At 38.0% G+C, this 24,465-nt stretch overlaps 1 protein-coding gene across 1 annotated transcript; it reads left to right on the top strand.

Moving 5' to 3' along the window:
* Window positions 1-2,000: 2,000 nt before the first annotated feature.
* BRMS1L (BRMS1 like transcriptional repressor) lies at window positions 2,001-23,450 on the top strand. Its single transcript, XM_002200520.6, has 10 exons — window positions 2,001-2,224; window positions 6,760-6,850; window positions 10,121-10,248; window positions 12,847-12,926; window positions 16,014-16,110; window positions 16,501-16,584; window positions 17,881-17,945; window positions 19,404-19,443; window positions 20,148-20,274; window positions 21,922-23,450. Exons 1-10 carry the CDS (start codon window positions 2,089-2,091, stop codon window positions 22,043-22,045), a joined length of 972 nt encoding a protein of 323 aa, XP_002200556.1. The 5' UTR covers window positions 2,001-2,088; the 3' UTR covers window positions 22,046-23,450.
* Window positions 23,451-24,465: the final 1,015 nt, after the last annotated feature.

The following is a 24,465-nucleotide window of genomic DNA, read 5'->3' on the forward strand; positions in this document are numbered from 1 at the left end:
AAACGGGACAAGTTCAGCTGCTGTTGCTCCGTTAAACAGCCAGAGCCGCGTTTAAAAACGCTGGGCCCGGCCAGCCCGGCCCCTTATGCCGCGGTCCGGCCGGAGCACGCCCCGCCCCGCACGGCCGGCGGTGCCGGGAGCGCAGCGACGAGGGCAGGCAGGAGGAAGGGATGGCTTCAGCAGCTGCAGCTGCCCACTACTGCGGATCTAGGAAAGCACTCAGATTCCCACGCGGGCTACAGTTCTTTTACAAGTCGTAGGTTTGTATTAGATGTTAGGAAGACATTCTTTACTGTGAAGGTGATGAGGAACTGGAGTGGGTTATCCAGAGAAGCTGTGGATACCCCATCCCTGAAGTGTTCAAGGCCAGGTTGGATGGGGCCCTGAGCAACTAGTGGAAGGTGTCCCTGCCCATGGCAGGGGGGTTGGAGCTAGATTATCTTTAAAGTCCTTTCCATCTGAAACCATTCTATGAATCTATGAAGAAAAGATGAAAATCATAATGGGTATGGAGAAAGCATGCCAAGTGGTGCTGCGTCCCTGGATGACTACAAAGCCAGAGACAGCAAGAAGAGAAGGGATGGAGTTTGCACACTGAAGGGTGGGAGGTTAGTTATGCCTAATTTTTCTCTCACTGCTCTTGGAGAAGAGGTGGCACACCTACATACACTCCTCTTTGGGGAGATACAGGGAAATTACTTGCATTGGATATACAGAGATGTGGGAGAAAAGAAGTGACTAATGTACGGCAGTGGTTATTGTGGTTGAGGTGGGCAGCTATTGCTGTGGAGGTGGAAATCCATAGGGAAACACAGAAGTTATTAACTGCCTCACAATATAGCCTCCATAACATCCATCCAGAAAGCTGAGAGGAACTAAATTTGGACTTCAACATGAAGAACTGCACCTGCCAGGCACACACAACTTTTAACTCCTTTGAAGTGTCACATCACATCACTGAGACACACTGTGCTTTCTACTGCTCTTTCAGGTGGCCCAGATATCAAGAGTGAGTCTGTGCAGTAAAAGCGAGCTCACCTTCAGCCCAAAGATATCACCCACATGCCCTGCAGGCCACAACCTGCTCTGTATTTCAGGACTTGTGAGGATCCCTGCCAGACTCCCTTGTATGTGCATGTGTCCTGAGGTGAATCAGTCCCTCAGAGCAAGGGGACAGTTTGGACAGCTTTTTCCAGAAAGTGTCACTTCTATTCACTACATCTTATGTACCACAATTAACAGCAATTGGTGAATGAACAGATAAGTACTGATACTCAAAGACAAAAAAATTATCCCAAACCTGCACAGATTGCAGATTATCTTTTTAGTCATTTCTCATATCCACTCCAGTGGACCGCTGCCACTTTCTGTTAAGTCTGACTTTAAAGCATATCACACGTACAGGACAGCATAAGACACTGGAGAAGTAGCAAGTTCTGCTGAGGAGGCCACTATTCATAGAATCATAAAATGGCTTGAATTGGAAGGCACCTTAAAGATCATCTTGTTCCAAAAGCTCCTGGAACACCTCCAGGGATGAGGTATCCACAGCTTCTCTGGGCAACCTTTTCCTCTCCACTTTCACAGTAAAGAATTTCCCCTCAATAACCACAAGGACCTCTCCCCTCTGAGATCCGAGCCATAAGGGACGTCTTGCCAGGATGCAGAACTCCTCAGCAGGAGAGTGGTGGGGCCACACGTGAGGCAAGGAACGGCCACGATCGAACACCCCACCGCACAGGGCCACGGCCTCGCTCGGCGTCCTGCGGGAGACGCGGGCAGGTACGAGACTCTGCCTGGCCGCGATGAAGCCTCTCTCGGCACCGAGCAGTCCCGTGAGTGTCCCGGGACAGGAGAGGGGCGCGAAAACCCGCCGCTACGCACCCGGCCCCGCACAGCGCCCCGCCGGCCCTCAGGGCGGACCACAATTCCCAGAACGCCGCGCGCGTGATGACGCCAGACGGCGGCGGGACTTGGCCAATGGGCGGGCGCGCAGGCACCGGGCGGGGCGGAGCGGAGCGGCCGGTGGCAGCGGCGGAGCGGCGGCGGGAAGGGCGGGCTCGGGGCTCCACAGCAGCGGCGGGGACGATGCCGGTCCATTCCCGGGAGAAGAAGGAGAATAATCACGATGAGATGGAGGTGGACTACGGAGAGAACGAGGGCAGCAGCTCTGAGGAGGAGGAGACCGAGAGCTCGTCCGTCTCCGAGGAGGGGGACAGCTCAGGTAGCGCAGCAAGGCACGGCCGCTGAGAGGGCGCCGCGGCGGCTCCTCAGCGCTCGGTGCCGCCCCGGGGACACACCGGTTCCGCCCCGGCTCTGGTGCTGTCGGTGTCCCCCCTCCTTCCCCTCCCCCGTGACCCCGCCCCGGTCCGGCCCAGCCTCTGCTTCGGCTCAGCGGCTCCTCTTCGGGCTGCCGGCCAGGGCGCAGGAGCGGGGCGGGGCGCTCGGGCAGCGAGCCCCGCTGAGCCCCGCTGAGCCCCGCTGAGCCCCGGCTCCGGAGCGGGCGGGTACCCGGCCATGGCGGACTGGGCCGCGCTCCTCCGCTCCCTGGAGGAGCCGTGGGTTGTGCCCTGCTGGCCTTGAGTGCGTCCTCCCTGAGTTCTCCACTTAAGGGCTTATATACATACGTGTGCATACATGAACACGTGTGTAAGTACGTATTTCCATGCAAGCTCACGAAGTTCAACTAGGTGTTTTTAAGAACTGTCTTTGGGGGGATATTGGAAGCCCTGTCAATACCACTGCAGATCACTTCAGCCTCTGCTCAGTTGAGCGTCCCTTCTTATTTCCATACTTTCCATCAACTGTAGATTTTGAATTACATTAGTATCTGAAATCTAGCTTTAAATGGATCGCTTTTTTCTGTGCTTTATTTACACTTGTTATTAAGAAGGTTATTATTAGCTGTTCTAAGTTTCCATGTGATTACTACTTTCTGTGTTTGATCTTAAAACATGTTTCCAGGTGATAACTGGTAGGAGTTTGTGGTGTCTTATTTGATTAGTGATGAGATACAAGACAGTGGATGGAAAGGAAGTTGGACAGGGTTAGTGAATTGAGAAAAGTCCTGATGTTGATGTGGACCAGTCCTAGTCCTGACATGTGGTTCTGGCAGCTTAATTGATTTAGTGCTGAGGCCCCTGTATCACCAGATTAAAACCATAGAATATGCTGAGTTGGAAGGGACCCAGAAGGATCATTAAGACCAACTCCTGACTCTGCACAGGACACCCCAAGAATCACACCGTGTGCCTGAGAGTCTGGGATTAGGAAGAAGTAAGTGTGCTTTAAGTGGATGTAGTCTGTTAATTTTTCTTTAGAACCATACCAGAAGCTCTCCAGATAATTTTTGTTGCATTCCACAGAGACTTGCTCTTAAGGGAGTACTTAAAGTGTGATGATGACAAAAAATTACATGGTTGTCTCAGTGTCTTGACCAGTATCAACATACTCCTTGTAAGCATTTTATTCCTACAGACTTAAAATGATTAGCACCCCAAGAAATAAGTCTCAATTGAAATTAGTAATTAATATTTTTGTCACATTTGTCATTTGCTTTATTTGCATTCAGCCTTCTTTTTTTTTGTTTCTTTTTCCACTAGATGCCTGAGAATACAAAAGGTGCTGTTAGAGGAAGCATGACTCGTCCTTGAGAGCTGGCACTCTTTCTATCTTGTTGATTTTGATGTTATGTATTTAGTACAGGTGTTTTATTGACTTGGATATAGAATAGTTGATAAGGGATGAATTTAAAAAGCCACAAGTTATGCTTGCTATCCCAGAGGAGAATTTGGCCATTTTTTGAAGCACTTTATATAGGCCACAGCTTATTAAAAAAAGCTATTTTAGGTGCTGTTACATTTTAAGTACTGTGTGGATTTTTTTATCTTAAAACCAGGTTGTCCTAATTACTATGTTAGACTGCTTGAGTATAGTAGGAGAAAACAACTGGGATTTTGAAAGTGTTTTAAAATACCCTAAATACTTTTTGCAGTATGAAACTGTATGGTAAATCTGAAGTTTTGAGACAGGTTGGGCCTATTAGCAACTGTTTTAATATGGAATAAGCAATCCTCCACCTCCTGTGATGTAAATTTTCAATTAGAAAGCCATGAGATTTGATTTTACAACATTTTATGTTTTCAGCAATTCATATTCCATAGTCTGTGTGTTGTTTAAGGCCATGAGGAAGAAATTCCATAAATGGGGAATTAAATATATTTCAGGACTCTGAAAATCTTCATCATTTTATGAATCTTATTGAAGGAAGAATAAAGATGAAAAAATTGAAAAGCAACTTGGCATGTGAATTGCCATTTAGTATGAATGATAAGGGAGATTGAAGACTTCTAGGCAGAAAGTCAATTTGTAGCTGAGAGGAGATTGGAGATAGCTGTGTTGTTTTTTTATCTACAAGGAAGTCAGCTATACCCTCAGATACCAGTGAATAGCAATTTCCTTGCAACACAAGTTTAAAATGTAAGATGTAGTCCCTTTCCCCTCCAACAGTGGGTGTGCTCTGATCCTCATCCAGGATTACAGTTCTAGTTTTCTTTGCTTTGTACTCTCTAAACATACACAAACAATAACATCCGTGTTAATTTAAGAAGAGCTTTTGAGTGAACTCCTTACTAAAACATACTTAGAATTGGAAACATAGAAGAACACATTTGAAACATATTTGAGAATAAAGGGGGAAAACTGTTGGTATCCCAGTGCTTGTTCCTGTTTAGTTTCACTGGGAAGTGCCTTCACATTTTAAAGAGGCTTCATTTTTGTAGCACAGAAATGCTTTGGGCAACTCTGGATAATACGATTGCCACATTCCTTAAATCTGCCCAAATTATAAATCACTACATTGATTTTGGCGTGGATATTGTGTCAAACAGTCACATAAAACTTTGTTCTTTCATTTGATTTTCAGCCTTATTCTGGGATTATGGTTTTGCCTTACTTTTCAGAACAATATTTTAATATAAATAGTATCTCTTAATGGCCTGATATGTTCTTCTCCCACTCTCCCCACTTATTGTGTTTTTTTAAGCTCTGTCTCAAATTTTCTTGCTCTGCTTTCAAATACTTCAGGTTATATTGTGTTTTAAAACTTCCTTTTTGACTGTACTAACAGTAGTATGACAGACTGTACTAGGTCTTTAATTGGGACTCATAGTTTGCCATTGTAATACTGATTGATATTGCTGTGATGACTGCTGGTTTTCCTGTCCAGACAGAGAAGGTTAGTATACTTTTTAGTCTTAAAAGCTTGTGATGATTTCAGGAAGAAGTTAAGTGCTGAGAGGTCTGAGTACACAATCTGATTTAATCAGATCCTTCCAAGTAGCTAGTGGCCCTGAAGCTACTCCTTTCACCTCATCAGCTTTACAAATTGCCATAATGTTTTGCAAAACAATAAGAATAAAGAATGCTGCATTCTGTAGTTGATGTAGGAGACAGCATAAAGCAGTTGAACATGTTTGTTGGAAAAGTGAGGAAGAAACAAAAAGCTTGGAGTTGTTTATAGGCTAAAAGAGTGATCCCTGCTGGGTTCAGGATCCTACTTTTCCTCTCTGTCAGGAGGTAGGATTTTTCTTGCCAGAGTAACTGCTTACATAAGTAAGGGCTCCTTAGGACAGTGCCTTCTCTCAAGCATCTGGCTAGTTCAGTTACAGCTCCTGAGTGCATGGCCATCCCTTCTGCATGCCTGCTACTGGTTGATAGTGGTCAGCTGTAGTGTAACTGTAGAGGGCCAATTCCTGCAGATACTGCTGTTGTAAAGCAGTTTCACTTATCTGACTTTGGAATATGCCTTAACAAAACTTTTTTTTTTTTTTCCTGGGAAGACTGGGAAAGTCAAGTATTTTGTATCTTAGTTTCTCAGTTTTTTAGTCTAAGAAAGGCCAGTGGAGGTAACAACTGATGTTTAGTAACATTGGATGTCTCAATGGCAGTGTCAAAAGTTTTGGCAAAAAAATTTGTGTTTATGTTGTTTTATCTTCCCTAGGTAAACCATGAAAAAGGATCAGGAATACAGATTAAAGTAAAATCTGTGAAAAGAGTTTACACGAACTACTCTTGCTGCATAAAAGCATATAAAGTCAAGTGCAGTGTTCTAGACTTCTCAGGTTAAATGTTTCATTGGAGTGATTTCAAATGCTCATTAAAATGAACTGCAGATATTTTTACATTAATATTTCAACTTCAAAGAGCTCTTCCAATTGAACAGGTTGAAACTTGTTTCAAATTTATGTTACTTTTTGTTTTAGAAATATGAATAAAACAAATCTTGAATTTTATCGGACAAATGTAACACTGAACTATGCTTGCATTCCAGGGATTGCTTTTGTTTATACTAACCCAAGATACACTTGAATTTTCAATGGTGGCTTATAACTGCTCATGCTTAATGATGTCTTCCATTGGGAAGACATGTGCATTGTTTAGTTTTTCTGTTTCATGCATTCTTATGTATTCTTTTTATTTCAGTCATGAAATTACCCTCTTGAGGTCTTACAGTGCTGTTATTTCCTGTTTTGAGGAAGAAGAATTGGCGCTTATTGAGTTTATTCTAGAATTAGATCTAGTTTTCTTTGTAGTTTATATACCAAGTGATTTCTCATATTCTGCTTTATGACAATAATAATATAAGAGGGAAGCTGTTCATGGCTATAATTCAGGTACCCTGCCCCTCCATTCACTAGAAACAAAATATCCAATTGATTTGGTTTATATTACATAGTTAATTTTTTTTATTATTCTTAGAAATGGATGATGAGGACTGTGAAAGAAGAAGAATGGAATGTTTAGATGAAATGTCCAATCTTGAAAAACAATTTACAGACCTTAAAGATCAGTAAGTATTTTAATGTTTTGAGTGCCTTGTTTGAGGATCCATTCCATGAAAATACTGTATGCATCTGGTGTTTCTTGTCTTTCTCCAAAAGTAGCATGTGGATGCTACTTTTGGAGAAGAGTAAGGACTGGAAATTCTGAAATTACTTGCAGGCAGTGTTCTAGAATGCTTCTGTGTATTCACGTATTTTTTGTTTTACTGTAAGGATGGTTTGAAATGTTGTTCCTGTGAAGGGCTAGTCTGGGTCTGTTGCATGGAACTCTCTAGTAGAACCAAGGAATTGGGATTTTAGGGAAATTTGAGATTTTGCTTAATTACTTATTCATTCTGTATAATTGTCATACTTTTATATCTGTGGGACAGACATAAGTGCATTGTCTTTGCTAAGTAAGGAATTAGGTTGGGTTTTTTTTTCCAGCAGTAGTTTTTATAGTTGGTACCAATGAAAGTTTCTTGTGATTACTACAAACCAGGTACCAGTACCTGATAAAATGAAAATACTATTATCTCTGTCTGCCATAATACCTACATAAGTAGCTAGTAAAAACCTACTTAAAAGAAGAGATAAGCTTAATAGCCACAGTTATTCAAAAGTGATTGTCATTTGTATTACAGCCTGTCATTTGTATCAGAGAATCATTAAAGTTGGAAAATACCTAAAATCATGAAGTCTAACCATTTACCTAACGGTGCTGGGTCCACTACTAAACCATGTCTCTAAGCACCACATCTGTGCATATTTTTGAACACTTTCAAGGATTCCACCGTTTCCTTTGGCAGCCTGTTCCAATGCTCGAACACTCAGTGAAGAAATTTTTTCTAATATCCTATCTAAGCCTCCCCTGGTGCAACCATTTTCTCTAGTCCTGCCTCTTGTTACCAGGTAGCACAGGCTACTCTCATCTCGCTACAAGCTTCTTTCAGGTAGTTGTAGAGAGCTGTAAGATCTCCTTGAGCCTCCTTTTCCCCAAGCTGAATAACCCCAGCTCCCTCAGCAGCTGCTCACAGGTCTTATGCTCCAGACCCTTCACAAGCTTCTTTGTCCTTCTTTGGACAAGCTCCAGCAGTGTATGTGAAGTTAATTAACTTCAAGTTAGATGCATCTGTTCGAATGTAAAATTTGCGGTATTTTGGCAACTAACTTAATAAGGTACTTGTTAAGTGAAACTTTGAGAAGACTTGGTCTGTTCTTGGGCCATATGCTTTAACTGAAAACTTAGCCAGTTGTTCTTATGTTTCAGATGCATATTTATCTTGTGAGATAGTTCTTTCTGCTACAGAATTGAGACATGTAACTTGCTTTGCATAACAGGACGCTGTGAGGTCTGGAAATAATAGGGTCTGGAAAGAATTGCCCAACAAGCAATTCCTTGCTGCAGTGTCTAGAGAAGACTGTTTGTCTTGCTGTTCTTTAGGCTGAGCATGGAAAAACCTGAGAAATGCAGCCAGCTGATGAGTACTGGATCCAGTCAGTACTGGTTGGTTTGGCATTTGGAAAACTGTCAGCTTTTGAGCTTGGCGTTACTCTTCCATCTGCTCAACAGCTTGGATGACTGAAAACAATTTGTGGAAACAGATCTTTAAGAAGTGAATATGAAAGAGGGTGGTCCTGAGAGGAAGGAAGCAAGTACTTTTGGGGGCTAAGGCTTATAAATGGTGTTTGAGAAGTGGTAAGGCTGTGGTATATGGAGGAAGGCATTGCAGGGACACTTGGTTGGTTGAGAGATAGAGGTATTTGTGTGGGCTGGAAGAGCAGTGGTGGTAGGAGTACCAGAAACGGAGCATTAGAATGATGGAAGAGGTATTATAGGGAGAAGCAGCTGTGAATAGGGAAATAATGACATTGGGACAGTAGAAAAAGATGCATAAACAATAGGATTTTTGTCACAACTAAGAGCAGAGATGGTGTAATGATTGGGTCTGCCTACTCATCCATTTCAGGGAAACTGAAATCGGATGTTATGAAATAAGTAGCATTTACAGTGTTTCGGTAGCATTTGTTCATTTTAGAAAAATCATTGTTTAAAAGTACTGGATAAATAGTTGTAGTTCATCAACTATGTCATGGTACCAAGTGCTGACAGCATCCAGTCCATAACTGCTTGCTTTTATGGAGAAAGCTTGGTGCTGTGTAATCAAATGTTAGTGACTGACCCAGTCAGGTGCACTGTGCACCCAGGCTTATGGTCCGGCTAAATAATTCTGCTGTAGCTTTGTGCTGACCGCCATGTGCAGAGCATGCTCATCAAGGGTTAAGCCCAGCAAACTGGGGTTTGATTAGCTGCAGGCTGTGTTAACTGACTGCAGGAAAATCCTGGTGACAAGGTGAGCAGGCATTATTTCTCAGAGGTCTTGATATATCAGTATACGTGAACTTTATTTTGTCTAATTAATTACTTAACCTGGGCGCTTTAAATAAGTAAAAAGAAGCATCCTTGTCCCAAGGACATCTGTTATGTCTGTGTAAACAAGTAGCACCTGATGTGTTTGTAACACTTAGAGAGCTCGTACATGTTTGCTTTAATTTTACACCTTTTGATTGTGGGGTGCAAAGTAAAAAATGAGAACAGGAGAAGTTAGATATATTGATGATTCTAACATGGAACACTAACAGTTACAAGTAAGGGGAGCTTTATTGAGATTGAAATATTTGTAATTGGCTGGATTTCAGGTAAAATAAAAATATTTTAATTACATTTCCTTTTCGCAGGAATGTAATATGTTAGAAACTATCTCATGATATTTATAATAGTTTGTAACATGTAGATTTTCACAGGAGATGAATGGAGGGTTGCTTTATTAAACACCTGCATCTCTTTTTCCTTGGTTTATGGTAGTGTGGAAGCAGGTATGTGAACACAAATATGAATGATCATTTCTGTTGACAAGCTATCTTTCTCAGTCATGACATAAACCAGTTTGTTCTTATGCACTGTATTACCTTTTCATCTCCTCTTCCATGTTGATTCATGTCCTGTTATTAACATATGTGCAATATTGTTTTCTTCCTTAGAGGTGGAGATACATTTAATTTTATCCTTTCTGCACTTCTGATTGTTTGCATTTGCTTTTCAGAAAGGCTTGGTAGACATGGATACTGTTGTTCAAAAAGAAAATATATATTGGAAAATTCAAATGCTAGCAAATCCTCATTTTCTTTCAGTGTTCCAAAACATTAACAAAGGGATGGCAAATAGTTACTTTAAAAATATTTCTTCTAACTTGTGTTTTATTTTAAATAAAATATATTTTTATTTCTATTACTTTAAGACTTTACAAAGAAAGATTAAGCCAAGTGGATGCAAAGCTACAAGAGGTCATAGCTGGAAAAGCACCTGAATATTTAGAACCATTGGCAGCTTTACAAGAAAATATGCAAATCCGAACCAAGGTGGCAGGTAGGCATGTAAAACGACTATTGCTGTTTCAAAGTAAGGTCATTCTTTTGTTTTCTTTAGAATTGTTGGAGTGTATTTTAAAGTTAGAAATATTGTAGCATAATTTTAAATATGAAGTAGTTTTTAAGTCAAAATTAATATGTTGCTTACCTCTGTGCATAAGTTGCCTGATAACATCCCAGTAAAATACAGCTTTTTTTAAATGTTTTATTTAATATCTGCCTATCTTTGTGTAGTAAGAACAGAATTACTGAGTAAAAACTAATAAATTTTTTAGTCAGAAGGTTTGGGATCAAGTCTACACAATGGTCGCTTTTGAAGAGATATGAAATGTTTGCTATCTAATATGATGACATTTTTTCCTGCTCTTCTAGTTTGTGTCTCCTCTGCTCCTCTTCTTCTGTTCTGTCTAGGGAAGGAGGAAAAACTCTTGTCCTTGGTGCTTTTCTCTAGGCTGAATTTTTGTTTTTAGAACTGATGTTTATAGAGGTTCTTGTGCTCATAGAAGAAGGCAAGAACATTTATCTTCTTCTTGTATACAACCATACATTCATATAAAATGCTTATATTATAGGAAGACAAAGTTCTGTACTTCCCTATTGTAAATTTGTTTCATGTTACAGCTGGATTCTGTTAGGAGGATTCAGCTGTCTAAGGGATACCTAACACAGGCTGTCAGAGAGCCAAAAGACAGACACCTGTGATCTCTGTAGGCAGAGAAGCTATACCAGTATTTTTTCTAAGAAATTTAGCAGAAACATGGGGCAGGCTAAATGGAAAATGGCAAGCCACCTTATTTTTATAACACTAATGCTGTTTCAGTACTACCCAGTATGTCTTCATTGGTACTTCTGACTTTGAGAATTTGAAGTCTTTTTTTTGATCCGTTGAATTTCTCTCCCTCCAGGTCTTATCTGTAATGCTTTTTCTCAGCTGCTGACCCAGCATTACTGGGTTTTAATTTCTTAGCCCAAATTTACATGACTAGTCCTAAGCAGCCCACTTAGGCTTTGCAGGAGGATCTCAGTTGAACTTGCAAAAGGTTTGATATGAAAGCAACCTAAACCCAGGCCTTTAATTTTCAGTTTTAAATGTGGCTGTCCCTGTATGTAGGTAGGTAATGGGGTATGCAGCATATTCTCCTGATGGGTCTTCAGCACCAGTGAAGAGCCATGTTTCAATGTAAAAAAAGCCCAGCTTAAAAACAACAGTTTCCTTGAAGCTGAGAATAGAAAATAGGAAATTTTTTTTCATTTGTCCCCAACTGAATGACCTTGATAAAATTATTCTAGAGAAAGCAAGAGACTGCAGAACTAGCTTATTTGCTCTCAATTTTGAGAGCCTTGAGAGAATTGGGTAATAGCAGGACTTGAGTTCCAGCTAGTAACCCATAAGGACCTGTGATTACTTAAGAAGGAGGAGGAAGTGGTCACAAAACCCCCAAACTAAACTGTATTTAGCTAAACTTAGGATATAATTGCATCTGTGTTAGAAAAGAAACTTGTGTTCCTCAGCTCTCTAAGGTGCTATTCACACAAAATAGCAAGTCAGAAAAACAACTGTTTCTTCCAGGACAGTTCATACCTATATTCTTCAATTTTGGGCAAATAAACAGTGACCTAATTATGCCAGTCAGCCGTAAATATTAAGAAAATAAAAGCCAGAATTAACATAGCAATGTAAGAAAAGAACATTTTGAATTCTAGAATAGCTTCACTGTGGAAAGATGATTGACGCAATACTTAGTGGTTTGTTTTTCAGGGAGGTAGCTGTTAGTAATTCTGTTCCTCTAGTAGTGTTCATTTATAATAAGTTGAATTATAAGGGAGGTGATTTTGAAAGTTCTTTAGTTGCAAGACACCACCACTGTGTTTGCAAATTTAACTCCTCAAGTTTCTAATCTGAAGCACTTCTAAGTGTTTTCTGTTTAATGCATTACATTTTAAATCAAGTTCTATAGATGTTTGCCAGATATTACATTTCAGGTACCTCTCAGGTTTTTTTCAGCTGCTTTGTGGACGCATTTCCAGAAATGTCTAAAAATGCTCCTAATACTTAGGAGGGGTACCCTAATCACAAGGTGACTGTTTTTAAGAGTGGAACAGTAGTGTTAATTACTGTAATTTAATAAGATCATGCATTATAAAGTAAGACTTATTCCAAATATTAATTTGTAAAACCTTTTTCTTTCAACCAGTTTTCTAGCTGTTTTGAAACCCCAAAACCTTATTTTAAACTCTAATTAGAAAATAGAAGAGGCCATTCAGTACTTAAGTTTGAAAACTGATAATATTCAGGATAGTTTGATCAGAAATATTAAACAAATATGTTTTCTAAAGTTAGTGCAACCACTGGTGTAATTTATTGACTGACAGGAGAAGGTGTTAAAATAGCATTTTATTTTTCTCAAATCTTCAGAATTAAGGATTTACTTATTTTTATTCTTTTAAGCAGCCAGCCACTCTAAGCACCTAATGTAATATATCTGTATTTTCCACTGTGTTCATGTGTTGTGACTTGCAGGCAGTCTTAAAATAGAATTCTGAAGTCAGATATTTGCTAAAGAAAGTAATATTGCTGTAATTTGTCTGATTACAGGTATCTATAGAGAGCTTTGTCTGGAATCTGTGAAGAACAAATATGAATGTGAAATTCAAGCCTCTCGACAGCACTGTGAGGTTGTGCCAACTGTTTCATATTGATAGCTAATCTCATCTAACTTTACTGTCTGTCATGATTTTCAGGTTCAGTGCATGTTTTTATTATTGCTGTTATTTGCTATTTGAATGCAGCTGCTATGTGATATTTAAGCCCATGCAAGAGGTTATTAGAAACATCTAAAAATTAGAATCATAGAATGTGCTGAGTTGGAAGGGACCTATCAAGATCATCTAGTCCAACTCCTGGCCCTGTGCAGGACACCGAAGAATCAAACCATCTGTTTAGGAGTGTTGTCCAAACACTTCTTGAACTCAGACAAGCTGGGGCCACTTTTCTGGGGAGCCTGTTCTAGTGCTCAACCACCCTCTGGGTGAAGAGCCTTTTCCTTATACTCAACCTAAATCTGCCCTGGCTCAGCTTCATGCCTTTTCCTCAAATCTTGTTCCTGGTCACGAGAGTAAAGAAATTGGTACCTTCCCCTTGTGAGGATATGAAGATCAAGATGAGGTCTCCTTTCAGTCTCCTCAGGCTGAACAGACTAAGTGACCTCAGGTACTCCTCATATGGCTTCCCCTCCAGAGCCTTCACCATTCTCTTAGCCCTCCTCTGGACACTCTCTATTAGCTTAATAGCTTTCTCATATTGTGGCACCCAGCCTGCCCGCAGCGCTCGAGGTGAGGCTGCCCCTGTGCAGAGCAGAGCAGGACAATCCCCTCCCTTGCCTGGCTGGCTATGCTGTGCCTGATGCACCCCAGGACAGGGCTGGCACTCCTGGCTGCCAGGGCACTGCTGGCTCCTATTCTGCTTTCTGTCAACCAGGACCCCCAGGCCCCTTTCTGTGGTGCTGCTCTCCAGCCTGTCCCAGATGCAGAATCCAGCACTTGTTCTAAGTTCATTTGGTTGGCAATTGCCCAGCCTTCTAATTTGTCAAAGTGTTTCTGCAGGGCCTCTCTGCCCTTGAGGGAGTCAGCAGCCCCTCCCAATTTAGTGTTGTTGGCAAACTTATTTGCTATTCCTTCGAGTCCCGTGTCAAGAGTTCAGAGTTGTTAATGAAGATGTAGAAGAGCTTTTTATTAGTTTGGCTTTGCATTTATATTTATATTTATATTTGTGTTTATATTTATATATGTCACTAAGGCTTCTTATTTTTCATTATCAAATTCTTTTAATAGATTCCCACATGATTTTTGTACCTTTTTTATAAAAAGGTTACCAAGAAAGTAAGTAAAATATCTGATGTAATTTTAGCGAAAAATGCCTTACATTTTAATAACAAAACCAAAGTCTTTTTGAGATGCATTAGACAGCTACTGATACAGTTGTCATTTCAAAAGCAGTTCCAAGAAAAGTATATTTCTCTCCTTGAACATAAAGGTTCCGGTTTGTGTATCTAAATACTGGATACTACTGTAGTACAAACACTCAAGTACAAGTATGTCCAATGCTGTACATTGTACAGCATTGTACTCCAATTGTACATTGTACAGCATAGTACTCCTCAACCCCCTTACACTTGCTTAAAGGTGTTTTCTTCTGAGTGGTTCACTATATTCCAGACTTCCTGGTTCCTAGTATACCAATAAAGCAAGAATATGCATGTGTACTTTTGAAAAGTTTTCCATTTTCTTGATGCCTTGGGAAAGAATTAGGTGTTATGAAGGATGACTCACTACTGGCTGTCTTTGCTCCTGTGAATACTCCTGAGGCTGGACAGAATCCTGTTAGACTTGCAAAGTCTCTTATCCATGATTGAATGATTTGCTTTGGCTGTGTATTATTCCTCTTTGAGGAGGTCTTTGTCCCTTGTTTTGCTGTTATGTGGAACATTCAGAATTCACCATCCAGTACAAGTCTCTTGGGGGGAAAAGCTCTACTAAATCAGAAATGCTGCTTGTAGAATTACTGTTGCTCTAGAATATAACTATTCAATAAGAATGCCTCTGATGCCTGTAATAGCTTTTCACACCTTATTTGTTACCAGCTATGTGAAGCAGAACACATATCTAGACACAAACATTATTTAATCTTAAAATGCAATTTTAGAATGGTTTCTGAACATATAACACTCAATTGTCACTTCAGATATATGTAAAGAGGCTTCTGCCTTTTAAATTCATCTGGGAAATGTTTTTTATAATGATGGGTTGAAAAATATGTGAAAGGAGGTCTTTAGAATTTGAATACTTTGTAACCTCAGGGAATGGTAAGCGTGACAGTCATTTAGTGGAATAGGGTTCTTTGTCCATTCCTGGACTGATTTGCTTCACTCCAGCAAACTAGGTTGAACGCTGGTAAAGGGAAGTTTCTGTTGCTGTGCTGTGGGCAAGAGCAGTTGAGGTGCAGACATCTGCTCATTTGGCTGTAGGCAACTGCAGCTTCTCATAGAGACATGGTAGCAGATAGCTGGATGCATTGACTTGGGCTGCTTACACTGTTTTTTCAGGAAGTCCAAGTTCTCTGTTTTCCAGAGTTGTTGAAGACATTGGTCACTGAAAGTGAATGTTAAAAATGAACAATCGGCTGTATTTTCTACTCATAGTTTTGGAAATGTGCAAGCTTATGAAAGAGCAGTAAAGTTATTTCCTTAAGGCTTGGATCTCAGCTTAATTCCAGGTTACTCTTTTAGAGAATTTAGTGGGTTTTCAAGCTAAAGAGTAACTGATCTGTAAGAAACTGTGTAATTTAGTGTAGGAGGTAGCCTTATAAATAGCTTTCCATGAAAACATTAGCTTTTGTGATTTGTAATGAAAGGTGGCTTAGAGGTTACTACTTCAGTTACCCATTGTGAATAAATCTTTCCTATCCACAAAAATACTGTGTGTCAAAACACAGAGTTATTCTGGAGGGATAGCTGCATGCTTTTAATTACACTTAGTACCAGTAGTTGATAAATACACAATTATATTTTCACTTGTGCTAAGCAAGTGTGCCATTTTTAAGGAGCTAGGATCTCATGCTAAGAATGTGGATAGAGGGAGATATCATGTGCTTTGTGGCTTCTGAAAAAGCTATTCCTATGTTCTTCCTTCCACTGATGCCTTAAATTGTCAATATTTAGAATATTGAGCTCATGAATGTAAAAATTTGTAACCTTGCTTTTATAGAGTGAGAAGCTTCTCTTGTATGATACTGTACAAAGTGAACTAGAAGAGAAGATTAGAAGACTTGAAGAGGACAGACATAGCATTGACATTACCTCAGGTGGATGGAAATTCAGTTTGCTTTTTTATTATTTGTTTTTAATCTTCTGCTGGGTACTGATTAGTTGACTATACACATAGTATGTCTGGTGAGTTTTAGATTATCTGGTAGAATGCCATTCAGCTGTAGACTTTGGGCAGGGGGTGGAATTTAAACTTCAGCTTTGGTTTAATAGTTGTCAGCATCACTTGTGTGTTTTGAGAGTGTTAATCTATGTCTACATAATCTTGTAATTCTTTAAATCTTGAGTAAATGCCATTATTCTGTTCAGAAACAGCATCTTACCTGAAAATGTTATTTTTTTATTTTGGGCAATGCTTTTTGCTATAAAAAGAGCTAAACATGTAAATGTTTTTGATTCACAGCATGTTCTTTATTATACTTTTTCAGAATTATGGAATGATGAGCTCCAGTCCAGGAAGAAAAGGAAGGATCCATTTAGCCCAGATAAGAAGAAACCTGTTGTTGTATCAGATATCCTTTTAATGAAATCATTGTTCTTTTTAGTAATGTTTGCAGTTTTATCGCTAATTTTATTACGTGTCATTAATACCAAGTTGAAGTGATAATGCATTATCAAAACTGATTTTTGCATTGCAGACATTGTTCTAATTCAGTTTACAGAAGCCATGTTGACACATCCATCCCATCATGAAAATTGAAATTAAGATTCTCTTACCTAGCTACTAGTTTAATGTCGAAAATGTTTCAAAAAGTTAAATTTTCTAACTCTTAAAAAAAAAAGATTTGCAAGGCAAAAGCAGAATCAAGTTAGGCCACTCCACCAACTGACCATATAAATAGCATTGGATTCTGTGAATCGTGAGTTACCTTGCCATTTTAGAGTATGTTCCAAACAAAAAATACTTATGTATTATTCTTTATAAAATCTCAGCAATTTCAGGCTGTTTAAAAAGCTAAAACTTTTCAGTTTTAAAGTAAATTAATTTGTTATTTTTATTGTAGTTTAGAAATAGTTGTGAATGTGTCAGATATGTGCAAAGCAAATACTAGAAATTTTACCCAGCTTTTAATTTTTAATTTTTTGCTATTTAGAGAAAAACAAATTTGAAAGTAGTTAAAGATTTTTAAAATTTCAAATGGAATTTTAAGTTTAAGCTTGTGCTCCATTTTAGTTTTTTTTTTTAAAACATCTATAGCACCTTTTGCTAAACTTATTTTTCAGAGATGAAATGGTGAAATTATGTTCTGAAGTTCATGTATTGTTCTAATACACATTTTTTACTTTGCAGTTGATAGTTTAAGGAAGGGGGCTTTGCCTTTCTGCCTCATGTTTTTTAGATATTTGATATTCAGATATGTCATGCTGACCCATGTTTTCTCTTGAAGATACATGATGTGGAATACTGTAAAAATAATTATTTTATTTAAGCTGATACTAGTGTAGGTGCTGTTTTGCAGTGGTACATTGAAGTTGCAAAGGATTTTAATTGTAATTTGAATTACTGCAAATAGAGTAATTTTTGAACTTTTAGGAATGGAATGGTTGTATCTCAGCTGTTTATCCTATCCTTATGTTGAACTCCAGTACCCTGAGTATCTACATACTATTACTACCTCTTTTAATAATTCTTAAAGTGTGCTTCTAGGTTGCATAATTCAAAGATGGATGTGTTTGCACTGAGCTTTTACTTTGCGTTGGTATACTTTTCGTGGAAGATCTGCAGAACAGAGCTATTCATAACTTTCTACGAACATTAGAATATTTTTATTATTTCTGTTTAAAAGAGTTTTCCCTAACATTTCCACGCCCTTATATAGTTTATATGTTGCAAGACCTTGATATACTTGAAGACTGGACAACAATAAGGAAGGTAAGATGAAAGGATGAATGCCAATGACTGTGGATTTAATTGGGTTCATGTCTAGTTCTTTTGCTACTTAAAAATATGTAACTGGATTTCTTACATGATCAAAACACTAAATAGATTTTTATTTTTTCAGTAGTCAGTTAATCCTTTCACTTCAAGCTGTGTTACTGCTATTTTTTCTGATTCTAAATTCTACCCAAATCATAGAGAGGAATCCATTAAAGGGGTGCAAGAGGATGTCTCTAAAATGGGGAGTCCATAATTTTCCATGTAAAAGTGAGCCTAAAGCCTGTGTTAAGGAGATCTGCTTTCTCATCGTTTAGGCTAATTGGGTAGAAACTATGATAGGATAGTCTGAGAGGATTTTGCTTTATGTGAAGGTTTTTTAAAATCTCATATGGCATGTTTTCATATAGTAGGGTTTTTATTTTAAGAAGTTTCCTGTACTTTGACCTCTCCTTATACTTTCTTTACATAAAAATGGGGAGCTGTTTTTTTCTCAGATTACAAGTGAATCCTGATTTATAGGAAGATAAATTTGCTTAGTCAATTGATATATTTGAAAATAAATCCATCTTTTAATTGTGTAATTCCTTTTTTAGATTGTAAGACTGTTGAAGGATCTTGGTGTAATGAAATGCTATCCTTGCCTTGCATCTGCAGTCAGAAAGCTTCCCCTAGTATCGTAGTGCATCCCAGCTTATGGAATAGCAATCCACTTAGGTGAATTCATAATCTTGGTGGGGAGTTGGCTCTGAGTCAGTTTCTAGCCTGTTTTTTTCCCTGTACCTCTTTCCTGAACAAGAAGTAAAATACGACCTTTATATGAGAACTTGTCTGACTTTTCTCTTTCTATTGCATCAGAGGAACAGACACAAAATATCTTTCCCTAGAGTTTCTTTTACTATAGTTTTAAACAATAGCAGCAAACCCAAGACCTACTCGGGTTTTGCCTTTTCTGGAAATAATTTAAAAAATCCCAAAAAAGCAAACAAATGAACCCCCAAAAACTCTTCAATGCTTATTTTTCCCCCAAGGTTATGTGTGGTCTGGAGTTTACATGAAGTAATATTTGTGAGCTTATAGCATATAAATTAAAAGACTAGGTTGTTCATATTACATTTTGTTTTTCAGAGTGAGTTAGTGTCATTTTGTGTTTTCTTGATAGAATTGCATAAGAGGAATTTTGAGGATTTAATTTAGAAAAGGCTGAGTTATTGAAATCAGAACTTAATAAAGGTGATTTTTTTCACCGTCCAAATGCTTATTTATTTAGCTACTGAGTCACCACTGAACACATTTTTATTTTAGAATTCTCATTGTATTTTTTGTGCATAAATGCAAGTATATACTTGCACATAAAAGCAAATACCACTGCATGCTGCTCCACAGCTAAAGCTGGCAGTTAAGACAGAATGACTCTTCCTGCTGACTAACTTTAATTTTCTTTTGTGTTTCAAGGCAATGGCTACGCTGGGACCACACAGGGTAAAGCCGGAACGTAAGTAAACATGGTCTAGTTTCACAAGACAGAACTTGCTGTGTCCAATGTTGCAAACTGTATCCAGGCAAATTGTGTTTAGTATAGTACTGGTATAGTGATCGAGGATGGGGTGAAGTAGGTGGAAGATGTGGCTTTTGTATTTCTCCTCTCTCAGGTGCTGATACCTGTAGCTTGATTGCTGTTGCTTCTGTTGACACAAATTCTAGAAAATTATAAAAAAAAGTCAGGCTTCTAACAGTGAATATAATAGCAATTTATATTAGCAAGTTATGCAAGTGTTTGCACAGGATTAAGCAGAAAGCTGAGAGCATCTGAACCTTTCAGGTGCATTTCAAAGTTTGCTCACATTGACTGCAGCTACAACCCTGAAAATGCAGAAGTGTGGGAAAGGAGTGATATTCACATTTGGCATTGAAGTGAGAAGCGTGTTCTTGCTAAGTAAAATCACATATTTGGAGGTGATTAGGATAAGGGGCAGTAGGCATGTAGGTGATAGCTTCAATTTGAAAATGAAAATATAACTTTTAATTATCTGACTGGAAATAAAAAGGTATATTGCTTCCAATTTCCAATGTAATTATTAAGAGACAGACTACTGTTGGAAAAAATGTGGATTCTGTGTAAATAACTTGATGAAAGTGTATTTAACCACTTAACTGATTTCTGTGAAGTTAATATTAAATCACTCTTACTTAATTTAGCACCTGTCAAATTAGAAAAGCATCTACATAGTGCTAGATCTGAAGAAGGAAGACTCTATTATGATGGCGAATGGTATGGACGAGGGCAGACGATATGCATTGATAAGAAAGATGAATGTCCTACAAGGTAAAGATTATTTAGTCTATGCAGCTCTGTACATTCATGTTAAGCAATAACTAGGATGATGGCATTGAAGAGTAAGGCCTGTGTGGAAATACTCAGTGACATTTACTAGTTCACGTGGAAAGACGGGTATTAAGATATGTGCTGACTTGTGAAAGAGGCTAGTAAAGGTTGGAATTAACTGAAAGATTGTCAAGTTAGAATCTCTCTTAACAATTTCAGCTCTTATTAGTTTCTGGTAGCCTTGGAGTAATTTTTCTAGTATCTTGGGAGTTTGTTGCTTTGAGAATTTGATCTGTTGCCCCACCCAAAAATACCTAATTATGGAAAAACACTATATGCTGTTGAAAATAAGCTTTGTTTTCCATTGAATAGTGCTCTGAAAGAAGAGAGGAACATTTTAATGGTGTTTTCTTCTCTTAAGAAATGTTCTACCTTGGAACAGTCTAAATATTAGAGTGCAAATTTGGTTGAATGTTTAAGATCTATAAATGTGTTTTCTCTGTATGGATAATATTTGCACATTCTAAAACTCTGAGTGGATTTAAAATTAAATTTATATCTTACCTTTTACTGAATGGGGCAAATAAGTCTAAGCCCAGTGTTGATTAAATATGCACATGTACTCTGGAAAATTTACTTTAATTTTGTATGTCAGTAGTTTAGTGTGGAACTGGCTGATTTTTTTTCTTCCTTATGTATGGTGAAGATGAAGATACTTTGGTGATTTTGTTTCTTCAGGGCTGAAACAGGAAGGTATTTTAGTAAACTAAAGATTGTGTCTGAAATTAAAAAATTTAAAAAACCTCTGGATTAATTTAGCAGAACACAGCACTTGTACTGGGCCAAGTAAAGGTCTTAGTATCCAGTGTCTAACAAAAGCTAAAAGCTGATGCTTAACAGGGCAGTCATGCAGTGGAGCTTCCCTGGGCTTTCAAGACCCTCACAACTTAAAAGACTAGAGGGAGTTGTCACATTCAGTATGCAATAGATCTTTGTTCTATTAACTGTTTTGATCTTTGGTTTTGTACTTTCTGTTTTCCCCATCAATATACTTGAAATGATATTTTTTCTGTGGGTATGAGAAGGGAGTTTTGTTCACTATTTGTGTTAAAGGTTATCACAAGGAGCATAAAAGCAGGGCTCACTTAACAGTGAATCAGTAAATCAGTTTTCAGTTTATTTCTTATGATCTTGGCATAATGAGTAAGAGTTTAATACATTTTGTGCTTTAAATTGTGGCTTCAGGTTGTTCAACCTTTTTTCAAGTACTTCATATTCAATATAATTTCAAGGCTTTTCTTGTTTTTTTACTATGGGTAGTTTATTGTTGTGCTTTCTCTGTGTGACTATTGTTCTTATAAACAATTGAAGTATTTTTACCTGTTAGGGTTTTCTTGTAAGAGAATAAAATAGATGGCTGAAACATGAGCTACCTTCACTAAAGACACATGCAGTCCCCAAGGAATTATGTAAAAACTATCCTTGGAGTGGTGCTAGTATCTTTTGGGCCTAGCATTTACAACTAATGCATATTTTCATATACTGTGTGGAAATACAGCTGCAGTTTTGAGGTTATTTTTAGCTTATAAGCTTTCTAAATACTTCTTGTTTTTCTTCCCCTGACCCTTCTTCCTTCATTTTCTGTAGTGCCATAATTACAACAATTAACCATGATGAAGTTTGGTTTAAAAGACCGGATGGAAGCAAGTCTAAGCTGTATATTTCTCAGCTACAGAAGGGAAAATATTCAATAAAGCATAACCACAACTGACCATTGCTCACCGGATATGAAACAAATGGTATTGCCATGTGTGATGTGCCATGGGGTGAAAATTGTATTTAATAGTGTTTTGTATTCCTTATATATTTACAGCAGTATCTAATGTGTATTGGTCGTGCTGTATGTAAGCTTCATATGGACGGCCTTCAGAAACCTGAGGAGGGTAAATCCTGTTAACAGACATTTTGCCTCTAAATTGGGTCCAGTGCCTAAGATGTGAAGTATGCTCTTCAAGTATAACGCTTCAAAACTTAACATATTTGTAATTTAAAAAGAAAAAATATTTTTCCATTGGTGACCAGTTGGTGTGAAAAAAGTGATAACCATAATTACCAGCTCACTTATTTTTCAGTGACCGTGTCATGCTTGTCTTGTGGATGTAAATTTAGCCTGCTCAGCTGTTGCTTTTGAATAGATTGTAACATGCACAAGCATCCTTTTATCCAAAGTGTACTGATTTATTTAAATTATTGTCCTCAACAGCTCTGGCAGTACCGACTGTGTTATGTTTTGTAAGGTTTACTATATTGCTTGTAACGAGACAAAGCCAATATTTTGAACTATGTTTTTGAAGAGCACTTTTCTAGTGTAGGACCCTATTCTATAGCAGACAAATCATTGGTGATGTTTTTTCTTGATTGCCAGCAAAATTTATGCATAAGGTGGACAGTGTTGCTCCAACCTGTGTTATATGTTGCCCACAAAGAACAACTGGGGGAATGGTTACATAAATGCTGTTGCATGGCCTGCATGTTTGGTCCACAGTTGTATGAAATACGATTAATTTTAAGGAAAATATTTCCCCAGGAGTCATGTATCTGGGAGAATTTACATTTGAGTTTTTCACCAAACACTATTTTCATAATTTCTGTGCCCCATTTCATCTTAGTATACACCAGAAGTATTTCATGCAGCTTAGGAAACTGAATGTCTTTTAAAGTCTTGCTCTTTTAGCCACAGAGAAAAGTCCTAAATCCTTGATGTTACTGTGATGTGCTTCGAGCAACTAGAATGGTAGATGGGATTGTTCAAGAATTGTTCATGCGTTGGTTATATGCACTTTAATCTCCACTTATGATGATTCTTCTTGGAGAAAATAAAGCATCCATTTGCTTTAAATGATCACAGCAAATAAATATTTTTATTGTAACATATAAATTAATCATCTCTTCTAGTGCAGGGTGGTAAGTACTTTCCAAATGCCAAATCACTTTCTGCTAAGTGATGCTTTTCTACAATCGTATGACATTATAAATCAAATGTACATAAAGTATCAATTGACGTGTTGGCTTTTAACAATATGAACTGTATGTATACAGTTGTTTGATAAACTTTTTGTAATGAAATATTTGCATTTTTTAACTTAGTATATAAATAAATGATCTGTGGTAGTGGACATATTTTCTCTTGTTTTGCTCTTTGATTTTCTAATCTTGTTGGAATTGTTGATCTACCAAATGGCAAAGGGAAATATTTTTAAATAATCAGAAGGCCTAAAGCTTTTTAAAGAAACGTTTGACTTGCACCTTTTTCTTTTGATTTTTGAGTTTGTATGTATGCGTTTTGTAAGTTTTTACAAACTTTTAGAAAATATTTTATGGAAGCTTTATTTTGTGACAATTATAAATCAAACATAAGCAGTGTTAAGAATCTCATAACTGTAGACATGCTTGAAACAATTTGTATTTAGGCCATGCTGGGTACTCTAAACTGCTTTTATGATTCACCCCTTTTACCTCTTCTGTATTTTGCATCTCTCTCTAGCTGCAATTGATTATTCCTACAGCTTCTTCTCTTCTACAAAGCAAAACTTTCCTTCATAGAACCCTGTATTTTGGACTGACAATTTGTAAGTGTGGTTTCTTAAGTCAGAATAAACATAATTAATATCAACATGAGGGGTAATAATCATAGCAGTGTGCATTAGGGATCAGACAACTCGTTCCATTACTACAAGTACAGGAGACTGAGCTGTGGCTTTCTGTTTTGACATGTCACCATTTCTGCATATCTGATGGGAGAGCTGTAAGATTGGTTTTTGTTTGTAACTGGTTAATTGTTTCATGCTTAGGTGAATCATATTTGATACATGTTTTGTATCTTTTTAATATTTGAACAGTTAATGTTTCACTCGATCCAACATAAGATGTAAGAGAGGTCATCCTCTGATTTTATTCCTTTAAAGTAGAGACATGATTAGCCTCTTGTCCATCTGTTTTATTTTTTACACCCCTACATAAAAATTTTTCAAGCTTTGGTAGCCTTGTTTTAACCTACGAATTGGATTTAGATCTGTGAAGTGTTGAAAGGAATTCTCTAATATGTGAAAAAGTAAGTAGGTGAAGAACAAGAGGCACTGAGTGACAAAAATAACACTCTGTACGTGTATAGAAAAAGCTTCTTTATCAGTA

Source organism: Taeniopygia guttata, chromosome 5 (genome assembly GCF_048771995.1).
Source record: "Taeniopygia guttata chromosome 5, bTaeGut7.mat, whole genome shotgun sequence".
NCBI classification, from domain to species: domain Eukaryota; kingdom Metazoa; phylum Chordata; class Aves; order Passeriformes; family Estrildidae; genus Taeniopygia; species Taeniopygia guttata.

What these genes read in the sequence shown, in the direction of transcription:
- BRMS1L (XM_002200520.6), top strand. Translation starts at nt 2,089, where the DNA reads ATGCCGGTCCATTCCCGGGAGAAGAAGGAGAATAATCACGATGAGATG. An exon ending in TTTACAGACCTTAAAGATCA is followed by an intron (nt 6,851 to 10,120) that starts GTAAGTATTTTA and finishes TATTACTTTAAG; the next exon opens with ACTTTACAAAGAAAGATTAA. An exon ending in AAAGATGAATGTCCTACAAG is followed by an intron (nt 20,275 to 21,921) that starts GTAAAGATTATT and finishes CATTTTCTGTAG; the next exon opens with TGCCATAATTACAACAATTA.